At 43.2% G+C, this 18613-nt stretch overlaps 1 protein-coding gene across 15 annotated transcripts in view; it reads left to right on the forward strand.

Annotated features, from left to right (window-relative positions):
- NAV3 (neuron navigator 3) overlaps nt 1-18613 on the forward strand; it is a 548360-nt gene that overhangs the window by 466151 nt on the left and 63596 nt on the right. For all 15 annotated transcript variants that reach the window (XM_077338887.1, XM_077338888.1, XM_077338889.1 and 12 more), the window contains 3 exons: nt 5988-6126; nt 8715-8991; nt 15556-16264. In XM_077338887.1, coding sequence (XP_077195002.1) covers nt 5988-6126; nt 8715-8991; nt 15556-16264 — 1125 coding nt within the window. The remainder of the gene's footprint in view (nt 1-5987; nt 6127-8714; nt 8992-15555; nt 16265-18613) is intronic.

The following is an 18613-nucleotide window of genomic DNA, read 5'->3' on the forward strand; positions in this document are numbered from 1 at the left end:
GGCTGAGGATGGAACACTAAAGACAGATGATGGATTGAACTTGGTGTGGAGGCGAACTGGGCAGGCTTTGGCAGCTGATGTGCTGGTACATTACAAAAAGTTTCTCTAAACAAAATATTCTAAATTGTTGTCTTACCTGTCCCCCTTTGTGAGGTAAACCCGATTCAGAAGGATGCTAGTAAATCAAATTATAATATCGTTTTTCAGTCCAGTTTGAATCGGGAGCTAACGGCATGTGCACCTCATTCATTAGCTCTTTTTATTCAATACATGGCAACTAGTTGTACAGGTAGGTTGGAAGGTGGAACAGGGGGCTCTGGCCCCCAAATAAGGGGTTTCTGAGCCATGTGGGCAGGTGATCCCATGTACTTTGGAAGTGGAGTTTTCTCACAATTCTGCTTACCCTCTATGCATGTATAGCCTTAATAGATACGTTGAATGAAAAGGGCTGTGTTTCACACCTTCTTAAATGACAAAACCCATGCTTCTTTTATTTTACGGGTGCATTCACAAGTGATGCTAGGAATGCTTCTTAGATTGGAATATGTCATTTTTAAAACATTACTAATGAAGAATAGGGAGTGGAAAAGAGCCAATCTAAAATGTAAAGGTGGGGAAAAGATGCAAATAAAATGTAGGATCTGAAAGCTATATATTCACAATGTTTGGTACAAAGTTTGGAAATAAGCAAAGGGAACAATGGGAATTGGTTTTTGTTTGTTTCCCATTACTATTAAAAGTTAATAGTCATTATGACATGTGCTGATTTTATTGCTTACATTTCTTATTTACTTCCATGGGGCTCAAAAATATGCTTTTGATATTGTGCCCCCCTCCCCTTTCCATCCAACTGGAATGGAATTCTTCTATAGAAAACAGGAGAAAGGATCCATATCATTCATACATTCATTCATTCATTCATTCATTCATTCATTCATTCATTCATTCATTCATTCATTCATGCCATCAACTTACAGCTGACTCATGGTGTCCCCATAGGTTTTTCAAAGCAAGAGACATTCAGAGGTGGTTTGCCATTGCCTGCCTCTGTGTAGCAACCCTGGTGTTTCTTGATGGTCTCCAATCCAAATACTAACTAGGACTGATCTTGCTTAGCTTCTGAGGCTTGATGAGATCAGCTTAGCCTGGGATATCCAGGTGAGGGCATTTTTTAATATGAGGAAACAATAGCCTAATATTTTGTAACTCAGTGAAAGAGATTCGCCACAAAGAATTTATAATATGGGCGGTGGTGGATCTTTACCTAGGTTGCAATCTTAAAACTGCTTTCTTTGAATTAAGTGCCATTGAGTAAAAGGGAACTCTCTTGCAAATTAACCTGCTTAGGAGCACTTCTCTAGTCATGTCAAACCAAGGAAACAAAACCTGAGTATTTGATCAGTAGACTCTCGGAACTCTCATACTTTACCCCTCTGAGGTCTAGTGCATGTAATTCCCTCCCCCCCAGCTGAGTTCCAGGACTGGAAACAATTGCTTCAGAAACAGAACAGGATTCACATTCCCTGGCAGGCTGTACTTGTTCACATGTAGAGAGATGCACATCCCAAAGAAGTAGTGGTGTTGCTGAAGTTTGCCAGAGACTAATGTACTGTCTAATCCCAAATACATAGAAGGTCTAGGTGTGATTTCTTGGCAGGGAGGAAAAAACCCACTCTGGGTATGTTTATAGATGTGCTCACTGCTTCTTATGCTGTAAAATTGAATCTCTGACATTAAAACCAGACATTCAAGCTATGTCCTGATGGTGCAAATTAAGTGACGTTCCTCCACCCAGCCCTATGTGTCAGTTGCCACCATCTTCCTCCATCATTTCCCCTTTAAAATAAAAAAAATGCTAGTGCTATAAAGTGCAGCAGCATATGACTTTTAAAACCAGCATGTAAGCGGGTGTATCATCAGCTCACGGATGAACTGGCTATAAGGCCGCTCCACAGTTAACTAGCCTTGTGCAGAATTAATTGCGTGAGTCTCACAGCAAGCTGACTAAATCGTCAAGGTACAGCCCGTGGCACTCCCAACATACTTTAATCTGGGATCATTATTTTGTGTCAGAGGCAGTTGCTTTAGTGAAATTCCTCTTTTAAGATATTCTCAGTTTCCGGGTTCCATGTGGTGCTTATCATTGACACAATTTAGGAATCTTGACAACTGTAAACATTTATTCTTTTTTCTTTAAGTGAAGTGGCTTGATTTCTTTAAAATGGCAGTTGCTAAACATTCCTGAAATGGTCCTGTTCCCCTCTGTGAAAGTATTTCTAATCACCCAGCTCCGTCATGTCTGGACACCCCAGAGTGGCATCTAGCTTCTTTTTATAGATGGGAAGGGTGGTACTGTTGAAGCAACAGCTGCCAGCCAAGGCAGCAGCTGCTTTTGCTTACACACCAAGAAGGGTTGCAGAAAAGGCTAATGTTGTACACTCAAGTGAAAAAGAGCCTCTCTGAGCTTGTGTGGGATTTATCATGATGTGGTATGAATGCACATGGAAACAGCTGCAGTCGCTCAGGCATCTGCTGTGACTCTGCAGATCCACCTGACTGACCCATCTCCATTCACCAAGACATGCAGTGTGCACTTAACGTTCACTTAATTTATAAGTTGGACACAGCCCCAGATCCTACCTGAAATGAGCTGCTGAATTGAAATGTTGTGGCAAACTTTAAACTGATGATCCAAATCAAAATTAGCGTTCTCACACTATTTGTCCTCAAAGGACTAATGTTTGGAGGCCCAGTAGCATGATGGGAGGCAGTTTCGATTGTAAAAATCATTTGGGGGAGGAAAGTGTTTCTCCATTCCATGGGCCTAGATCTCAGTCTGGCCACTATGCGCCTAACCCTCGGAACATCAGATCATAGATCTCACAGTGTCTTGTGTAGTCTATCCTTTGGTACATGTGGAATGGGTGCCAATATATCTTGAAAGACAATTAACTGACCATATAGCTTGTCTAGAACCTGTTCTCAGCTGGAACACCTATTCCTGGCTGGAACACATGAACATTAAAAAAAAAAAGATTTGCAAACTGTTTTTTCTCTTTAGCTCAAGGCAGTTTGCACAAAACAATGATCAGAAACAACAACAAAAGAGTTATGGAAGATGACAAAGCCTAGAATAATGCTGAGGTGTAAATAGCAAATTGTGGGAAACCCTGCAAAATTTGGGGCGTACCAGTGCATTTGATAAAACTGCAAAGCAAAGAAGCCGTTGTACATACACTGTTTGGGGACACTGACTGGTTCTAAATAGTGTGCCAACGTTGTATCCATTTCCATTTCCTGCTTAACTTGTATGCTGAGATCATTATAATAAAGGTTGAACTCAAAGAATCAAACACTAGGATTAAGATTGAAGGAATATAAATAATCTTTAGTATGCTGATGACACTACTCTCCAGCCAGAAACTAAGGAAAGCCTCAAACAGCTGTTTACAAAGGTCAATGAAGTAAGTAAGAAATTTGGCCTTTTCTTAAGCACTAAAAAAGACAAAAATAATGACCAATGCAAAAAACAGACATGTCACAATAACAATTGATGGTGAAGGGATCGAATGCATTCAAGAATCCATTTTTCTTGGATCCCTAATGGATGTGAGTGGTGATTGCAGGGAAATAAAATGTTGAATTGCTCTGGTCGCTCAGCAATGATGAGCTTGAACTGAACATGGAAAAGCATGGACATAAGCCTGACTACGAAACATAGATTTAGTTAGATCTGTCATATTTCCAATCGTCACTTAATGGAGAATGCAATTATACTAGGATTGGTCAGTGGAAAAAGGAAACCAGGCCAACAGAGGGTGCGGTGGTTGGACGCGATTGGGATGGACATTGGCCAGAACATTGCATGGCTGAGGGAAGGTGGTGTGGGATCATGGATCGTGGTGGCAGCTGTGCCATGGGATTGCCAAGCATCAGACTTGACTGAATGGCTAACAACAACAACTTGCAAATAATTTTGCTACCTCTTTTCATGATCCAGGTGCAGAGACAACTGCAGGGATTACCTGTGAAGGCAGGAGGCCAGGGCAGTGCATAAATCATGCCATGATAATGAACAGCAGGTTCCTCGGTCTGATCTCAGAAGAGCACACAGTTTGGGAAGAAGGGCTTTCAATCTATGAGCTCCATTACCCAGTGTAGTGAGAACATATGTGTACATTAGACATGCACTTTTGTGGGTATAGTCCACTTTACAATTCTATACCACAATTCTATCCCAAAATCATCCAGAAAGGAATGTGTGTTCCATCACCACCATTGTTGGTATAGGAGGTTGATGGCTGAAGATACCCGCTATTCTAGATGAGAATAACTCATACACCAATACACAAGACTAGTTACTAAATGCTGTGATTAGGTTGAAGGGAATACTGAGATGCAGATTAGGTTAGAACAGTTAGAACAGTTTCTCAGTGAAACAGGCTTCCTCAGGAGGTGGTGGGTTTTCCATCTTTGGAAATTTTTAAACAGAGGTTGGATAGCCATCTGACAGAGAGGCTGATTCTGTGAAGGTTCAAGGGGGTGGCAGGTTACAGTGGATGAGCGATAGGGTTGTGAGTGTCCTGCAGAGTGCAGGGGATTGCACTAGATGATCCAGGAGGTCCCTTCCAATTCTATGATTCTATGATTCTAGGTGAAGCAAGGTTCTTTGACCCTGAAGAGTGGCAAAAGAGGGTGATGGTGAAGGCCCTAGTGAAACACAACATTATTTTTGTGGGCTGCAGCCTGGCCATGCCAGCTGCATTCATGGGAGACTTACACCAAGGAGTTCTATCTCTTTGCTCCTCTGTGAGTTCTCTGTTTGTAAACCTACAATGTTCCTTTCAGATATTTGTTGGCTGGAAAACATTCACTAGAGAAACTGTAAATTTACTCGCCATGTAAAGCACGCCTTGGCCTTAGCAGCAACAAAAGAAAGATTTATTTTGTGTTTCTGGGAAATCCATAGAAAGAGCTTGGAGCTAAAAATAAAGCTTAGGCCAGCAATTCAGGTAGGTTTAATGAATTTCCCTTGGCAGGGTACAGAATGTGCTTGCAATGAACCATGAAGCAGGCAATTCTAATGCTTTTCAGCAGGCTTGCTGGAAATTGAAATTATGTGGGGTTTTTTTAAGGGTCTTCTTAAGGCCCTTTTGCTAACTGAGCTTCTAGCGAGGCCATTTTAGCAATAAACAAATAGTTGATTTCAGAAAATAGTATGTCTGAAAAATAGTATGTCTGATGTGACAGCAGGCATTGTTTATTTTGTATTCTAAACTACCTGCAAGCAACTCTTTGTCAACTCCTGGGCTGATTCTGCACTTAATTTGTTTTTTCCGTCATGGATCCTGCTGAATTCCGATTGATTTGAACTCGGGTCTTCCTCTATCCCCCCACCCCCCCAAAAAAATTGAAACAGAAAAGTGTTCTGCACTCGATTGGAGAAGCAAGCACAGCAGGAGCCTCTATTTCTTTTCTTGAACTGGGGGGTGGGAGGATTGGTGATAGCACGGGGGGGGGGGAATAAATCCAAGAGGCAACTTTCTGCTGAGAGAAGTTAGGGCTTCTGGAGCGCAGTCAGTTTAAGGGAAGCCTTGCAACAGGGAATGAGGAAGACTTTGAATTGATGCCCTGGCCAATCAGGGAAGACTTCTTATTTGCGAGGCACAGAGATGAGAGTTAATTCGAAAAGAGCAAAAATCTGCACACTTTGTGTTGCTGTTTTTTTTTCAAATATCAAGGATTATATCCACTTTTGGATATCATGGTGGAAAGGTAGGGTTAGTCCAGATCAATCTTGCATGTTTCAGAGGGAAATTTTATATTGCCCAAAATCAAAATGCAAATCGAATTCAGCGTAGACAGGAGGGATTCATTCGAACTGGGACTGGATAAAAAGCCCCGTGCAGACTAAACCATGGTTGTTCTCCGTGGTTTTAATGGATAGAGTGGTTACATCTTTGGGATTTTGTTTTGTTCCCCTGCAGCTGGGATGATAGCAGTTCAGTTAGCAGTGGTCTTAGTGATACCTTGGATAACATCAGCACAGATGATCTCAACACCACTTCTTCAGTCAGCTCCTACTCTAATATGACTGCCTCTTCAAGAAAGAACGCACACACTCAGGTAACTGGCCACATGTTTTTCTTTCCTGCTTGTAGAACTATCATAATGAATCCAGGAAACTTCATGTGACTTTCCTTTCTGTGTAATTTTATTTCCCACTTTGGACTGCTGGTTTTACAATTATAATTTTTATGATTTTAGTAAACTTGTACACATACACATACATGTCATTATGAGATCAAGAATAGCATTGGGGTTAGAGTGCTGGACTAGGATCTAGGAAACCCTGGTTCAAATCCCCGCTTCACCATGGAAGCTTGGGTGACCTTGGGCCAAATACACACACTTTCAGCCACTGGTATCACAGGGTTGTTGTGAGGATAAAACAGAGAAGAAGAGACCAATGTACGCCACTTTGGGTCACTCACTGGAGTGGAGCATTGGCATAAATGAGGGGGGAAATGAAATGCCTAACCTGTGTGAACCTACCACAGTCCTTTTTATAAACAGCTCCACCAAGTGTAAAGATAAGACTTGCATAAAGAAAATAAGTTGGCATTGGGCTGTTTGCAGTTTTGTCAGATAATCCAGTTGGCTGCAAGTATATATTTTTACTATTCTATTTACTACAATATAGTCAAATTAAAGGAATTCCATTAATTGCTTATTGATATAAATTATTTTTTCCTGTTATGAAAAGGCTAGCATAAGCAGCAGTCATGATAACTGCCGTTTCAGACCAATGATGCCGATTGTTAGTTCATTATTTTCCCAGCTGTGTGTAATGGGCAGGTGCTGTTTTGGTGGGCTACAGTGGCACCATCCATTCTGCTGCAGTCACAGTGCTTGTGAACAGAGGATTCCCATAAAACCACACTGCAGGGAATATGATGGCCAGTTAGGGGGACTGAGAAATTTGTGTACAGTCCCATTGTCCATTTAGCCTTTCACCTAAATACAAACTATTCATGCTCTGGAATGCAAGTAATGTGCAGCCGTGAATTGATAGGAATGGCTGTGCCCACACATCCACACAGGTGTTTGGGAAGACAACGTTGTATGGAAATCCTTTACATGCATAACTTGCGCCTACTTGCCTCTCCCATTACATCTCCCAAAGAGCACTTGGATCTAGTGATTGAAGTCTGGTAAGGATCCCTGTCCCCAAAGAAATCAAATTGGCCTCAACCAGGGCCAGGCCCTTTTTCGGCCCTGGCTCTGGGCTAGTAGAGTTATTGGGGTACAGGGTTCTTGGTTGAACTCATTAAATGAGACTAATATCAGTTGAGGGCCAGAGAGGTATACTGGCTAGAGTGTTGGACCACAATCTGGGAGACCCAAGTTTGAAGACCCACTCTGCCATGGAAGCTCACTGGGTGAAATCAGGGCCCTGCGGGATATTAAGCAGTTCTGCAGGGACTGCAAGATGGAGTTATTCTGTCAGGCCTATGGTTAAAGCCTTAAGAAACATTTTAACAGGCCTCTCTGACTGATTCCATCTAGTCACTCTATTGTTGTGATCCACTCTGAGCCCCTGGGAAAGGGTGGGCTAAAAAATCCTAAAATAAATAAGCAGTATACTGGATTTTGCCTTGTGGATGCTGACAATAAAAGTCTTTACCAAGCAACTCAGAGACATATGCAGAGAATCCATTAGGTATATGAGGGTCCTGTAAGAAGTGTTCCCTGATGCATTCTTCAATCTACACCTACATGTTTGCATCCTTGTACAAGGCAGAAACATCCACTTAGCACTGTTGAAATACATGGGGTTGTTTGTGTTACTAGGGTACAGGGTTCTTGGTTCAACTTATTATTTAATTCTATGTAAATTGGACTAATACTAATTGAGGGCCAGTGCGGTGTGCTGGCTACTGTGTCAGGCCACAATTGGGAGACCCAGGTATGAAGCCCCACTCTGCTCTCAAAGTTTGCTCCATGACCTTGGGCCAGACATACTCTCACAGCCTAACCTACCTCACAGAACTGCGGTCAGGATAAAATGGAGGAAGAGGAGACTCATGTAAGCCCCTTTGGGTCCCCACTGGAGAAAAAGGTATCAATGAACAATAAACAATAAACAAATAAATACATTTGCTAACATTTGCTTTCATATTAAAATGCAGGTGTTAGGAATCTGGATCAACATATAGGAGAGTGAGATTTTTTTCATATTTAAACTTTCAGGACTTCTTGAGCAATTGTATTAAGTGAGGTTCAGAAGGTAGGGACTTCAAAACACACACACACAACAACACAGTGTGTCTTTTGAAGGCTGACAGTGCAGTCCTAAGCAGAGTAACATCCTTCTAAATCCTTCTAAATCCACTAAAGTCAATGCACTTAGAACAGTGCAACTCTGTTTAGGTTGGCACTGTGGATTCTGTGTGACATTTGTGAATAAAAGTGGTTTTATGTAATATAATATCTGAGAAACCCCTATGGTGTCACTGTTAGCGCCTGTAGTAAAAATGGTTGTTTTCAGAAAATTCGTGAGTGGAAGAAGATTGCCTTTCAGCCTTGCTGGGGCTATTAAACATTGGGAGCCAAGGAAGAGAGGCATTGAATGGGAATAATTATTGCCTTTTGTTCTCATCCTATAATTAATGAAAGGGAAAAAATAATCCCATGACATTGATTTCATGCAGCTGAAGACAGATTCAGAGAAACGTCTGGTAACAGATGGAGAACTGTGGGGCAGCAATGAAGAACTGAAGAAGCCAGAGGAAGATTTTGATAGCAACACTGACAGTGGGAGCAAGTGGAAAAGCCATTCCTCAGGCATCCTTGAAGAGTCAGAGAAAGGAGGGCAGAAAACAGCTCTGTCTGTCTCTCAGACGGGTTCTTGGCGAAGAGGCATGACTGCACAAGTAGGGGCAGCACCATCGAGGCACAAAGCTGGAGCAGGTGCTCTCAAGACACCTGGTAAGGCAAACTTTCAGAAATGCAAATTGTTGGATACTTATTTAAAACATTTCTAGTCTGTTTCATTTGCTTCGGTGCTAGGCGGCTATCTGAGCAACAACTTGCAAGAATGCTGAACATAACAGGCCATGAGCAAAATAAGTACAAATTAAAAATCTAAAACATAAAAACACCCAGTCAAATCTCCTAAAACCCTTTGCCTTCTTCCAAATGGCTTCCAGTTTTTTATGCCATCCTTAAATGCAGCCCCTAAAGGGGCCCTAGGCTCTATGTGTGGTTGTGAATATGAGCCTGGGCAAGGAAGAACATTAAGCTAAGACATATTTTGGGTTTCTAATCAGAAGTTGGGTACAGAGTCCCAGTCAGTGTTATTATGTTCATAATTGAACAATGTTTGAGTCTGGTGGCACCATTAATACCAACTAAATTTAATTCTGGGTATAAGCTTTTGTGGGCATGCACCCTTCATCAGATAGTTGCCACCCAGTTGTTACCCAAAGCAGTCCCTGTGCTCAGTCTGTCACAGTAAAGGAATCCCTTTCCACACAGGCTAAGCCAACAGCAGTAGGGAAATCATGGAGTCTTTGACCTCTGTCTCTGTCAGTTTTGGTTTTGGTATAATATACCTCTGGGGTGAGGAGAGGGCAAAGGAAGGAGAGACAGGAAACTTAATAAGAAAATAATTTTATTAACCTGATTATTATTATTATTATTATTATTATTATTATTATTATTATTATTATTATTATTATTATTATTATTATATTTATATCCCGCCACTCCCTTGGGGCTCGTGGTGGGTAACAATATCACAAATCCAAAAACAATAATAACATTGCCAATATTACCGGCATGGCAAGAACAGCAGCTCAACTTCCCCCCCCCCTCCCTCCCACTACTAGCGGGTGGAGAAGAGTTCCTGATGATGTTTTGCTTCGGGTCCAGAACCCGAGTCCCGAGGGGGGGCATAGATCTATTATCAGCCCTGGCCTCAACCATAAACCTGGTGGAAGAGCTCCATCTTGCAGGCCCTGTGGAACGTTGAAAGATCCCGCAGGGCCCGCAGCTCTCCCGGGAGCTCATTCCACCAGGTTGGGGCCAGGACCGAAAAGACCCTGGCCCTGGTCGAGGCCAGGCGGGCTTCCCTAGGGCCGGGAACAACCAACAGATTTTCACCCGCAGAGCGCAAGGCCCTACGAGGGGCATAGGGCGATAGGCGGTCCCTCAGGGTCCCTCAGCCTTTTAATATTGATCTCCCAGATATACAGGGAGATCAGTATTAAAAGGCACAAACCCCAATACAACCCTGTCAATAGCAATAATTTAAAACTCAACAGTTCTTTAAAATAAGGGTGTGTTTCTCCCAGAGGCAAGGTTAATTGGGGGGTGGGGGCAGAGGCAAAAGCTAGCTATTAGAGAAGGATGGGACAGCTGGAAATGATGGGTTTGTGAAGAAAGTGAATCATACTTTACTTGAAGATCATTTCAATGTGTCCATGTTAATATGGAAGACAGTTTGAAGGGATGTGCATGAAAGTAGAGGGTTTACCTAGACCTTCTTATGCACTTGACTTTACCTGGATTTCAGCAGTGATAAAAGTAGAATCATAGAATCATAGAGTTGGAAGGGGTCATACAGGCCATCTAGTCCAACCCCCTGCTCTATGCAGGATCAGCCCTAAGCATCCTAAAGCATCCAAGAAAAGTGTGTATCCAACCTTTGCTTGAAGACTGCCAGTGAGGGGGAGCTCACCACCTCCTTAGGCAGCCTATTCCACTGCTGAACTACTCTGACTGTGAAAATCTTTTTCCTGATATCTAGCCTATATCGTTGTACTTGAAGTTTAAACCCATTACTGCATGTCCTCTCCTCTGCAGCCAACAGAAACAGCATCCTGCCCTCCTCCAAGTGACAACCTTTCAAATACTTAAAGAGGGCTATCATGTCTCCTTTCAACCTCTTTTTCTCCAGGCTGAACATTCCCAAGTCCCTCAACCTATCTTCATAGGGCTTGGTCCCTTGGCCCCAGATCATCTTCGTCGCTCTCCTCTGTACCCTTTCAATTTTATCTATGTCCTTCTTGAAGTGAGGCCTCCAGAACTGCACACAGTACTCCAGGTGTGGTCTGACCAGTGCCGTATACAATGGGACTATGACATCTTGTGATTTTGATGTGATGCCCCTGTTGATACAGCCCAAAATGGCATTCACCTTTTTTACCGCTGCATCACACTGCCTGCTCATGTTTAGCTTACAATCCACAAGTATCCCAAGGTCTCGTTCACATACAGTGTTACCTAGAAGCGTATCCCCCATCCAGTAGGCATGCTTTTCATTTTTCTGACCCAGATGCAGAACTTTACACTTATATTTATTAAATTGCATCTTGTTCTCATTTGCCCATTTTTCCATTGTGTTCAGATCTCGTTGAACTCTGTCTCTATCTTCCGGAGTATTTGCCAGTCCTCCCAATTGGTTGTCATCTGCAAACTTGATGAGTAGTCCGTCCACCCCCTCATCTAGATCATTAATAAATATGTTAAAAAGTACCGGGCCGAGCACCGAGCCCTGAGGTACCCCGCTAAAGTATTTATTGTGATCCTATTAGGTTGAAGGGTATAACTTGGGAGGTGAGGGGGGCATTAGTGGAATTAGAGCTGAACTTGGATTGCTGCAAATAAGTAACTGTTGGTGTGAGGGTCAGGATCTAGGGCTGACCCATGAGGGAATGGGTACCTGAATTATGAGATGACCAGGTGGGACAGCTGAAAGGCTTGATGACATCTAATAGATGACAAGTGAGACTGTGGGGTTTTGATTATTTTATCTTACAAACCTTGCTTATTCATTGTATATGACCCAAAAAATATGAGGAGGTGGAGGGGTTATCAAAGGAACCTGTCATCTTCCTGTTACCCTTAAGGCATCAAAGGACCTTCCGTGATAAGAAGAAGGTTTGTTATTTGGCACTTGTGTAAAACAAAAGGTGTTCTCTTCGCTTCTGGCATCCATTGTCTTTCTCCATCCCTGCATTTCTGCCATCTGTCCAAAGTTCCTGAGTTGAGATTCTACCTGAGCCTTAGTGAAAGAAAATTTTTCTGGGGTATTCTTCCCCCATACCAGACTATGTATAATCATAAAACTTGAGCGGTATGAGTCAGGTAGAGTTTCAGGAGCGTCAATCTCCACAATAGGGTCTGGGTAAATTCATAATGGATTAAGTAAAATCCCTGGATGAACCACGTACAAATCAATGGTGATGAAGGAAAGTGCCATCTAGTCACATAGTGGCCCATGGAGTTTTCAAAGCAAAGGGTGTTCAAGTGGCTTGCCACTGTGTCATGACTACCTAGGTGGTCTCCCACCCAAATACTAGTCAGAGATGACCTGCTTATAGATCAGGCTAGCCAGCACTATCCAGATGACGGCATGTAAATCAATAGATTTGGTTTGTTTCTTTGAAATGTCAGTAGAAACATGAAATGCAACCCTGTAATTATTCCTATAGTCTTGAAAGTTTTCAGCAACTTTCAGTAGAAGCTATAACGTGAAACAAATTTAGCTATATAAATGCTAAGTATGATTGCAATGAGATTTTTTTAAAAAAACTGCAAACACTTAATAAAGATTGGATATGCTGGAATAGACTTTACAGCAGTAGATTCTAAAGCAGTTGATGATGCCTTTACCCAGTACATTTATTTAGAAAAGTAATAATTCTGAGATTATAAATATGTGTTAATTCTTTGGGGGGGAATCTGTGGCAAGCTTAAAGGCTTTCCATTTTATTAACATAACAGTAAGGAGTGTAGAAGAAAACATGAGCAGTGAAAGACAAATATAAGCAATGCAATATATTTGAGTAGATTTGTCGTGATGCATATGTGGGATTCTCCATTCATTTCAACTGAAAGGGCAGCTATGAGTTACATCTCGCATTCAGCTTCATCTGTGGATCTGCTCATTTTCCTATGATAAGAGTCTTTGTATCAGCACTTTTCCTTTTGGCACTTGAAGCATGATTTAGTTCTTCATAGAGCTCTGCTTCTCTTTCAGGATCCCAGATGGTGGAATGTGATGTGGGGAGGGACTGGATACACCTAGCTGTTTTTAAAAATCATCAAGTTAAATCATAGGCGCTTTCTTTATGATGGTACATACTTCCTTTTGTCACAGTAGGGATGAAGGAGAGCATGTTAACAGAGACAACGCGATGTAGCCCGGGGGTCATTAACCCCCGGTCCGCGGCCCAGTCTGCCTCTCCCCCCCCCCCCGACAGCGAGAAACTCACCAGGCCGTGAGAGAAGTGGCCGCCAAATCGGCCGCTTTGCTCGCGGCCCGGCTAACTTCTTGCTGCTACGGGGGGGGGGAGAGGCAGGCGCGGCTGCCAGCACGCCGGCAGACACAAACGTGCATGCGCGGAGCTGCTGCACATGCGAGTTAGCGCCCCCTGGTGGTGAAAACGTGCATGTGCGGCAGCTCCGCACATGTGTGTTTTCGCCACCAGGGGGCGCTAACGCACATGCACGGCGCCCGGGCCACCGGCTCTTCCTTACCCCCGGAGGCGGTCCCCGACCATCAAAAGGTTGGGGACCACTGATGGAGACGACAGAGTATCAGAGTAGGAACTCAGCAGACTGGAGTTTGAATTCTTACTTCTATTATGGAAGCTCAGTGGGTGACCCTGAGCCTGTCACCTACTCTCAGCCTGGCTTACTTCACTGGGGCGGGGAGGCGTTGTTGTGGGAAGAGGGGAGAACAGTTTTCTAAGCCTCTTTGAGTCCCAGGTCAGGAGAAAAGCTGGATATAAATAAATGCAACCACAACTGAGGAAAGGGTTAAGACTTAAGAGAAAAAAAAGAGAATTTAAAAATTCTATAATCAGATGGAACTTATAGGGACAGAACAGAGAACAAAAATGTCTTAAAGAAACAGCCATGTCGGAGAAATCTGCTGGCATTGGTGGATGTGTAAAATGACTTTAAGTGATTGTGAAGGATCCACTTTCTAGTGAAGGAATAATCTTAACAAGAGAGGAATGTTCATTCCTAATGTTTCTAAGGGCGTTTACGTATCCATTAAATGTAGTGAAATGCTTACCTTATGTAGTTGTGATAGTATGGCCCCTCCATATGATGTCACCAACATCCAGCATCTGGACAGTAACCATCCAGCTACATCCTCCAATTTAAAGCACTAGTTGGTGAATCGCATAAAGTGGATTCCCCAACTTATTTAGCATGAGCTACTGGAGGGAAACCAGCAGAGGGAAGGTATGGAGGCTATATGCCTATATGTTAGGTATGGAGACTATATGCCTATATGTTAGGTATGGAGGCTATATGCCTATATGTTAGCTATGGAGGCTATATGCCTATATGTTATATGCATATAGGCATTTAGACAGAGCTATGAATTAAAAAAAATAGTGGACATTGCAAGACCTTTAAAACATGGAGAAAGGGTATTGGCTGCCTGGATTGATTGATAGGCAGAAGAGAATTGTGTGTAAAGCGCGTTGCTCTCTTCTACCATTTCCAGCAGTACTTGTGGAGGGTGAAGCATAAAAAGGCAGCAGACGAAAGCGAGACAGCAAAAAGGTGAAGAGGGCCTTGGAGGCGCAATAATGTTTAGCGCTATGCCATTCAGCTGGTGTAACTATTGTTTGTGATGTGCAGAAATGCCCTTAGTATTACTGTTTGAGGAGAGGAAATCAGCATCTTGTGTGTTTCAGCAAGTGGTATTAGCTAAGCCATCTAAAACAAAATTTCATATATGTAACATTTCCCTTCTTGTGTATCTAACCCTAGGTAGTAGTGTTGATAAGATCCATTTAACATGGAATTCAAGGTGAAATCTATGCGGAAATTGTTTCCATATTTTCTAGCTTCTAACGTGGGTCCTGTGGAGGCAAAGATTACAGATATTTTCAGTGTTCCTCTCCTCCCAGCAATTCTTTCCAGTTCTGGGAGCCACATGCAATAAGCATCAGAGGCAGCTTTGAGGAGGGCACGTTTGTCCCTTGCAGCCTGTTGATCTGGATTTTGGAGTTGGAAAGGACTGTGGGGGCAGGGGAATGGAAATGATCTATGATCATCAGCATCTTTTGGTGATGGATCACTGGATCCAACCTTCTTTCTCCTGTGCTGCCCTCCTTTGTAACTGCCACTTCCTGCAGGTGCTAGATATTCTGTATATTTATGCCTTGATCACACCGCACCGGTCTGCTGCAGCTTTGGGGTGTATGAATTGCGGGTCCATGAAGGCAGTTATGGCCCATGTAATGTTCATGACAAGGAAGGGTAGTAGAACCAATGAAAGTGACTGCAAAAGGATGAACCCGGCAGTATTTCCAAGGCAATCTCTTGCCCTTAACAAGGTAAACAAATTTTGGGGGTGGGATTCTGCCTGACGGTCCTGTACAGTTCTGATCATAACTGAGAAAATGTCCCACTGCTCTTAAGCACGAATACAGCAGCATTCTGATCCTCTACTTGCCATATTGTCACTGAAAGTCTGTTGGTACAGATATGAAGGATTACAGAGTTGTCCTTTTTTGTTAGGAAAAACAGACGATGCAAAAGCTTCAGAAAAAGTCAAAACTCCCCTCAAAGGACCCTCTATCCAGCGTTCTCCTTCGGATGCAGGGAAAAGCAGTGGTGACGAAGGGAAAAAGCCTCCCTCGGGCATTGGCAGGTCCACGGCAACAGGCTCCTTTGGCTTCAAGAAAACAGGAGTTGGTTCTTCAACAATCATTACTGCTAGTGGAGCCACTATCACAAGCGGGTCGGCAACTTTGGGGAAAATGCCCAAGTCTGCAGCAATCACTGGAAAGTCAAACGCGGGGAGGAAAACCAGCCTCGATGGTTCGCAGAACCAGGATGACGGCGTCTTGCACATGAGCTCAAAGACCACCCTGCAGTACCGAAGTTTGCCGCGTCCTTCCAAATCAAGCACAAGTGGGATTCCTGGCAGGGGTGGACACAGATCAAGCACCAGTAGCATCGACTCCAATGTCAGCAGCAAATCCACCAGCGCAGCTGCCCCCAATAAACTGAGGGAGCCCACGAAGATTGGCTCAGGCCGCTCCAGTCCTGTAACCATTAATCAGACTGACAAGGAGAAGGAAAAGGTGGCCGTATCTGATTCAGAGAGTGTGTCATTGTCCAGCTCCCCAAAATCAAGCCCAACTTCAGCAAGTGCCTGTGGAACTCCAGGCCTCAGGCAGCCGGGTTCAAAATACCCAGACATTGCTTCTCCCACATTTAGAAGGTAAGAGGTCTCTAAGAAAGCTTCATTAATTAATGTATCACAAACCTACATGCAACTTCAAGAGACTCCAAAACAGGCTGAGGCATTTCGTGAAGCAAAGTCCAATAGCTGTTTATTAAAGTCCACAAAGAGCATTGGTCAGAGTTTTCATGATAGGTAGGCATTGCTAAGAAGCCAGGTGCAGATAACCCTGCAAGGCTGCTTGGCCCTTTAGACACAACACAGGAAGGACCCAGATAACACCCCACAGAATGGAGCAGTGAAGCAACCTGGGAGCCAAACAGGGAATGGGGGAAAGGGCTTGGCAAGCCTAGAGAACCAGGAAAACCAGAATAATCTCGGAAAGATCAGGCATGTAACACACCAAAATACACTATGATCTATTGGGGGGGGGGGAGGCATTACATGACAGTATGTGTGTTGCTTCCAGTTTATGGTGACCCTGTGAATGAATGCCCTCCAAGATGCCCTATCATTCGTAACATTGCTCAGGTCTTGCAACTTTGGGCAATAGCTTCCTCGATTGAGTCAAATCCATCTCATGTGGGGTATTTCTCTTTTCCTGCTGCCTTCCATTTTTCCGAGCACCATTGGCCTTCTCATGATGTGATCAAAGAACAATAGCCTCCGTTGAGTCGTCTGAACTTTGAGGGAGAATTCAGGCGTTTAGTAATATATTATGGTATTATTATAATAATATTATTTAAGAGTAGTTGGAGTTCTTTCTGCAGCTGGCAAAACATGGGCAGCATGCTCAGCACCATTCAGAGGGACTGCTAATGCCTTTTAACCCCATTTTAGCATTTACTGATAGAGTGAAATGGAGTGTCATGTCAATCAGATTGGCATGACTATGCTCATAATATGTGAGGCTAGTACTGGAGCTGCTGCTGGCCTAGAAAGTTCTGTGACATTTCCAAAATGCAGTTATCAGCAACAAACTCTTTAATAAGATAGGGACCCTGATGAGGGAAGCCATATTAGAAGGGCTGGGGGAAAGTAATTGACCTCCAGGACCTGTAGCATTCCAAGATTGCAAGGCTACTTTATGCTCAATTGCCAGGATTTTTTTTAAAAAGAGCTCACTGGTGGCAGAGGATGGCTGCTGCAGGGCACTCAGGAAAAAGTGGCTGGAATGAACAAGAGGCAGACTTTCCCATTCAACTGGGTGCCAGCCAGGCTTTGTTGTGATCTTTCCCCAAACATCTCAACCAATGGGTTTGGGAAAGACTGAGAAAACCCAACAGCATCTTGGAAACACCATGATGCTTCCTAGTAGACTCCAGGCTGGTAATTGAGATGGATTCCTGTTCTCCCATTTCTATGACTGCCCTTGATGGCAAGTCTCCCTCTCAGACTTCTTTTGCTATTCTCCTTCCTTCCTTCTCTTTCTTTCCTTCCTTCCATCACTCCTCAGGCAAAAGCAAGAGTTTCTTCATCAGAGTCAGGGGCTGCCGGGAGGTAGTTCATAATCTTAAAATAACTGTTGCAGGAAATTTAGGTCAGTGTTAATCATTAGTACTATACAACTCTGTGAGTGTGTGTGTGTATGCATGTGTGCATGCGCACTCTGGCTTAATTTACTTGAAGATCAAGCAGCATTTAGCAACAGGAAATACAGCAGAAAGCTGCTCACAGAATGCATGTTCTTATGTCAGAGACTCCTGCATAATATATGTAATAGCTAGAATATAAATTACATGCCACTTAAAAAGCAAACCTGCAAAGGATTTAACAAAACAGGTGCTAATCTGAACTGTGAATACCTTTTTACTGCTATTTTTTCTCCTGGAGAATGAGGGAAGAATTATACAGAATAATTACAGGCATTTTTTTAAGCAAAGAAAGCTGGCAGAGTTGGGAGAAACAGAAAGTGAAACCCAAGGAAAGCAGTAGGATGTAAGTGAAGTATTCAGAGCCCTTAAGGGCAATCTGTTTCTCAACAAAATGTGCCCTTGAATCTTCTTAAGGTTAACAACAAAAGCCTCCAAAGAATGTGAGAGGGTCTGGTAGGGTTGCTGATGTCCAGGTGGTGCTTGGAGATCTCTCAGAATTACAGCAGATCTTCAGAAAACAGGGGGGGAGGGGGGGATAGTATCCCTGATGAAAAAAGCTGTTTTGAAATATACATGAAGCAACATATTCAGATTATTGGTTCATCAAGGTCAATGTTGTCTACTCAGACAAGCAGTGGCATCCCAGCGTCCAGGCAGAGATCTTTCATATCACCCGCTACCTGATTCTCTTAATTGGAGATGTTGGAGGACTTAACCTGGGACCTTCTGCATGCCAGCAGAGGCTCTTCCACTGCATTATGGATCTGCTGAAGTCCATCCCCTCTCCAAATAC

This window comes from Paroedura picta, chromosome 5 (assembly GCF_049243985.1).
Source record: "Paroedura picta isolate Pp20150507F chromosome 5, Ppicta_v3.0, whole genome shotgun sequence".
Lineage (NCBI taxonomy): Eukaryota > Metazoa > Chordata > Lepidosauria > Squamata > Gekkonidae > Paroedura > Paroedura picta.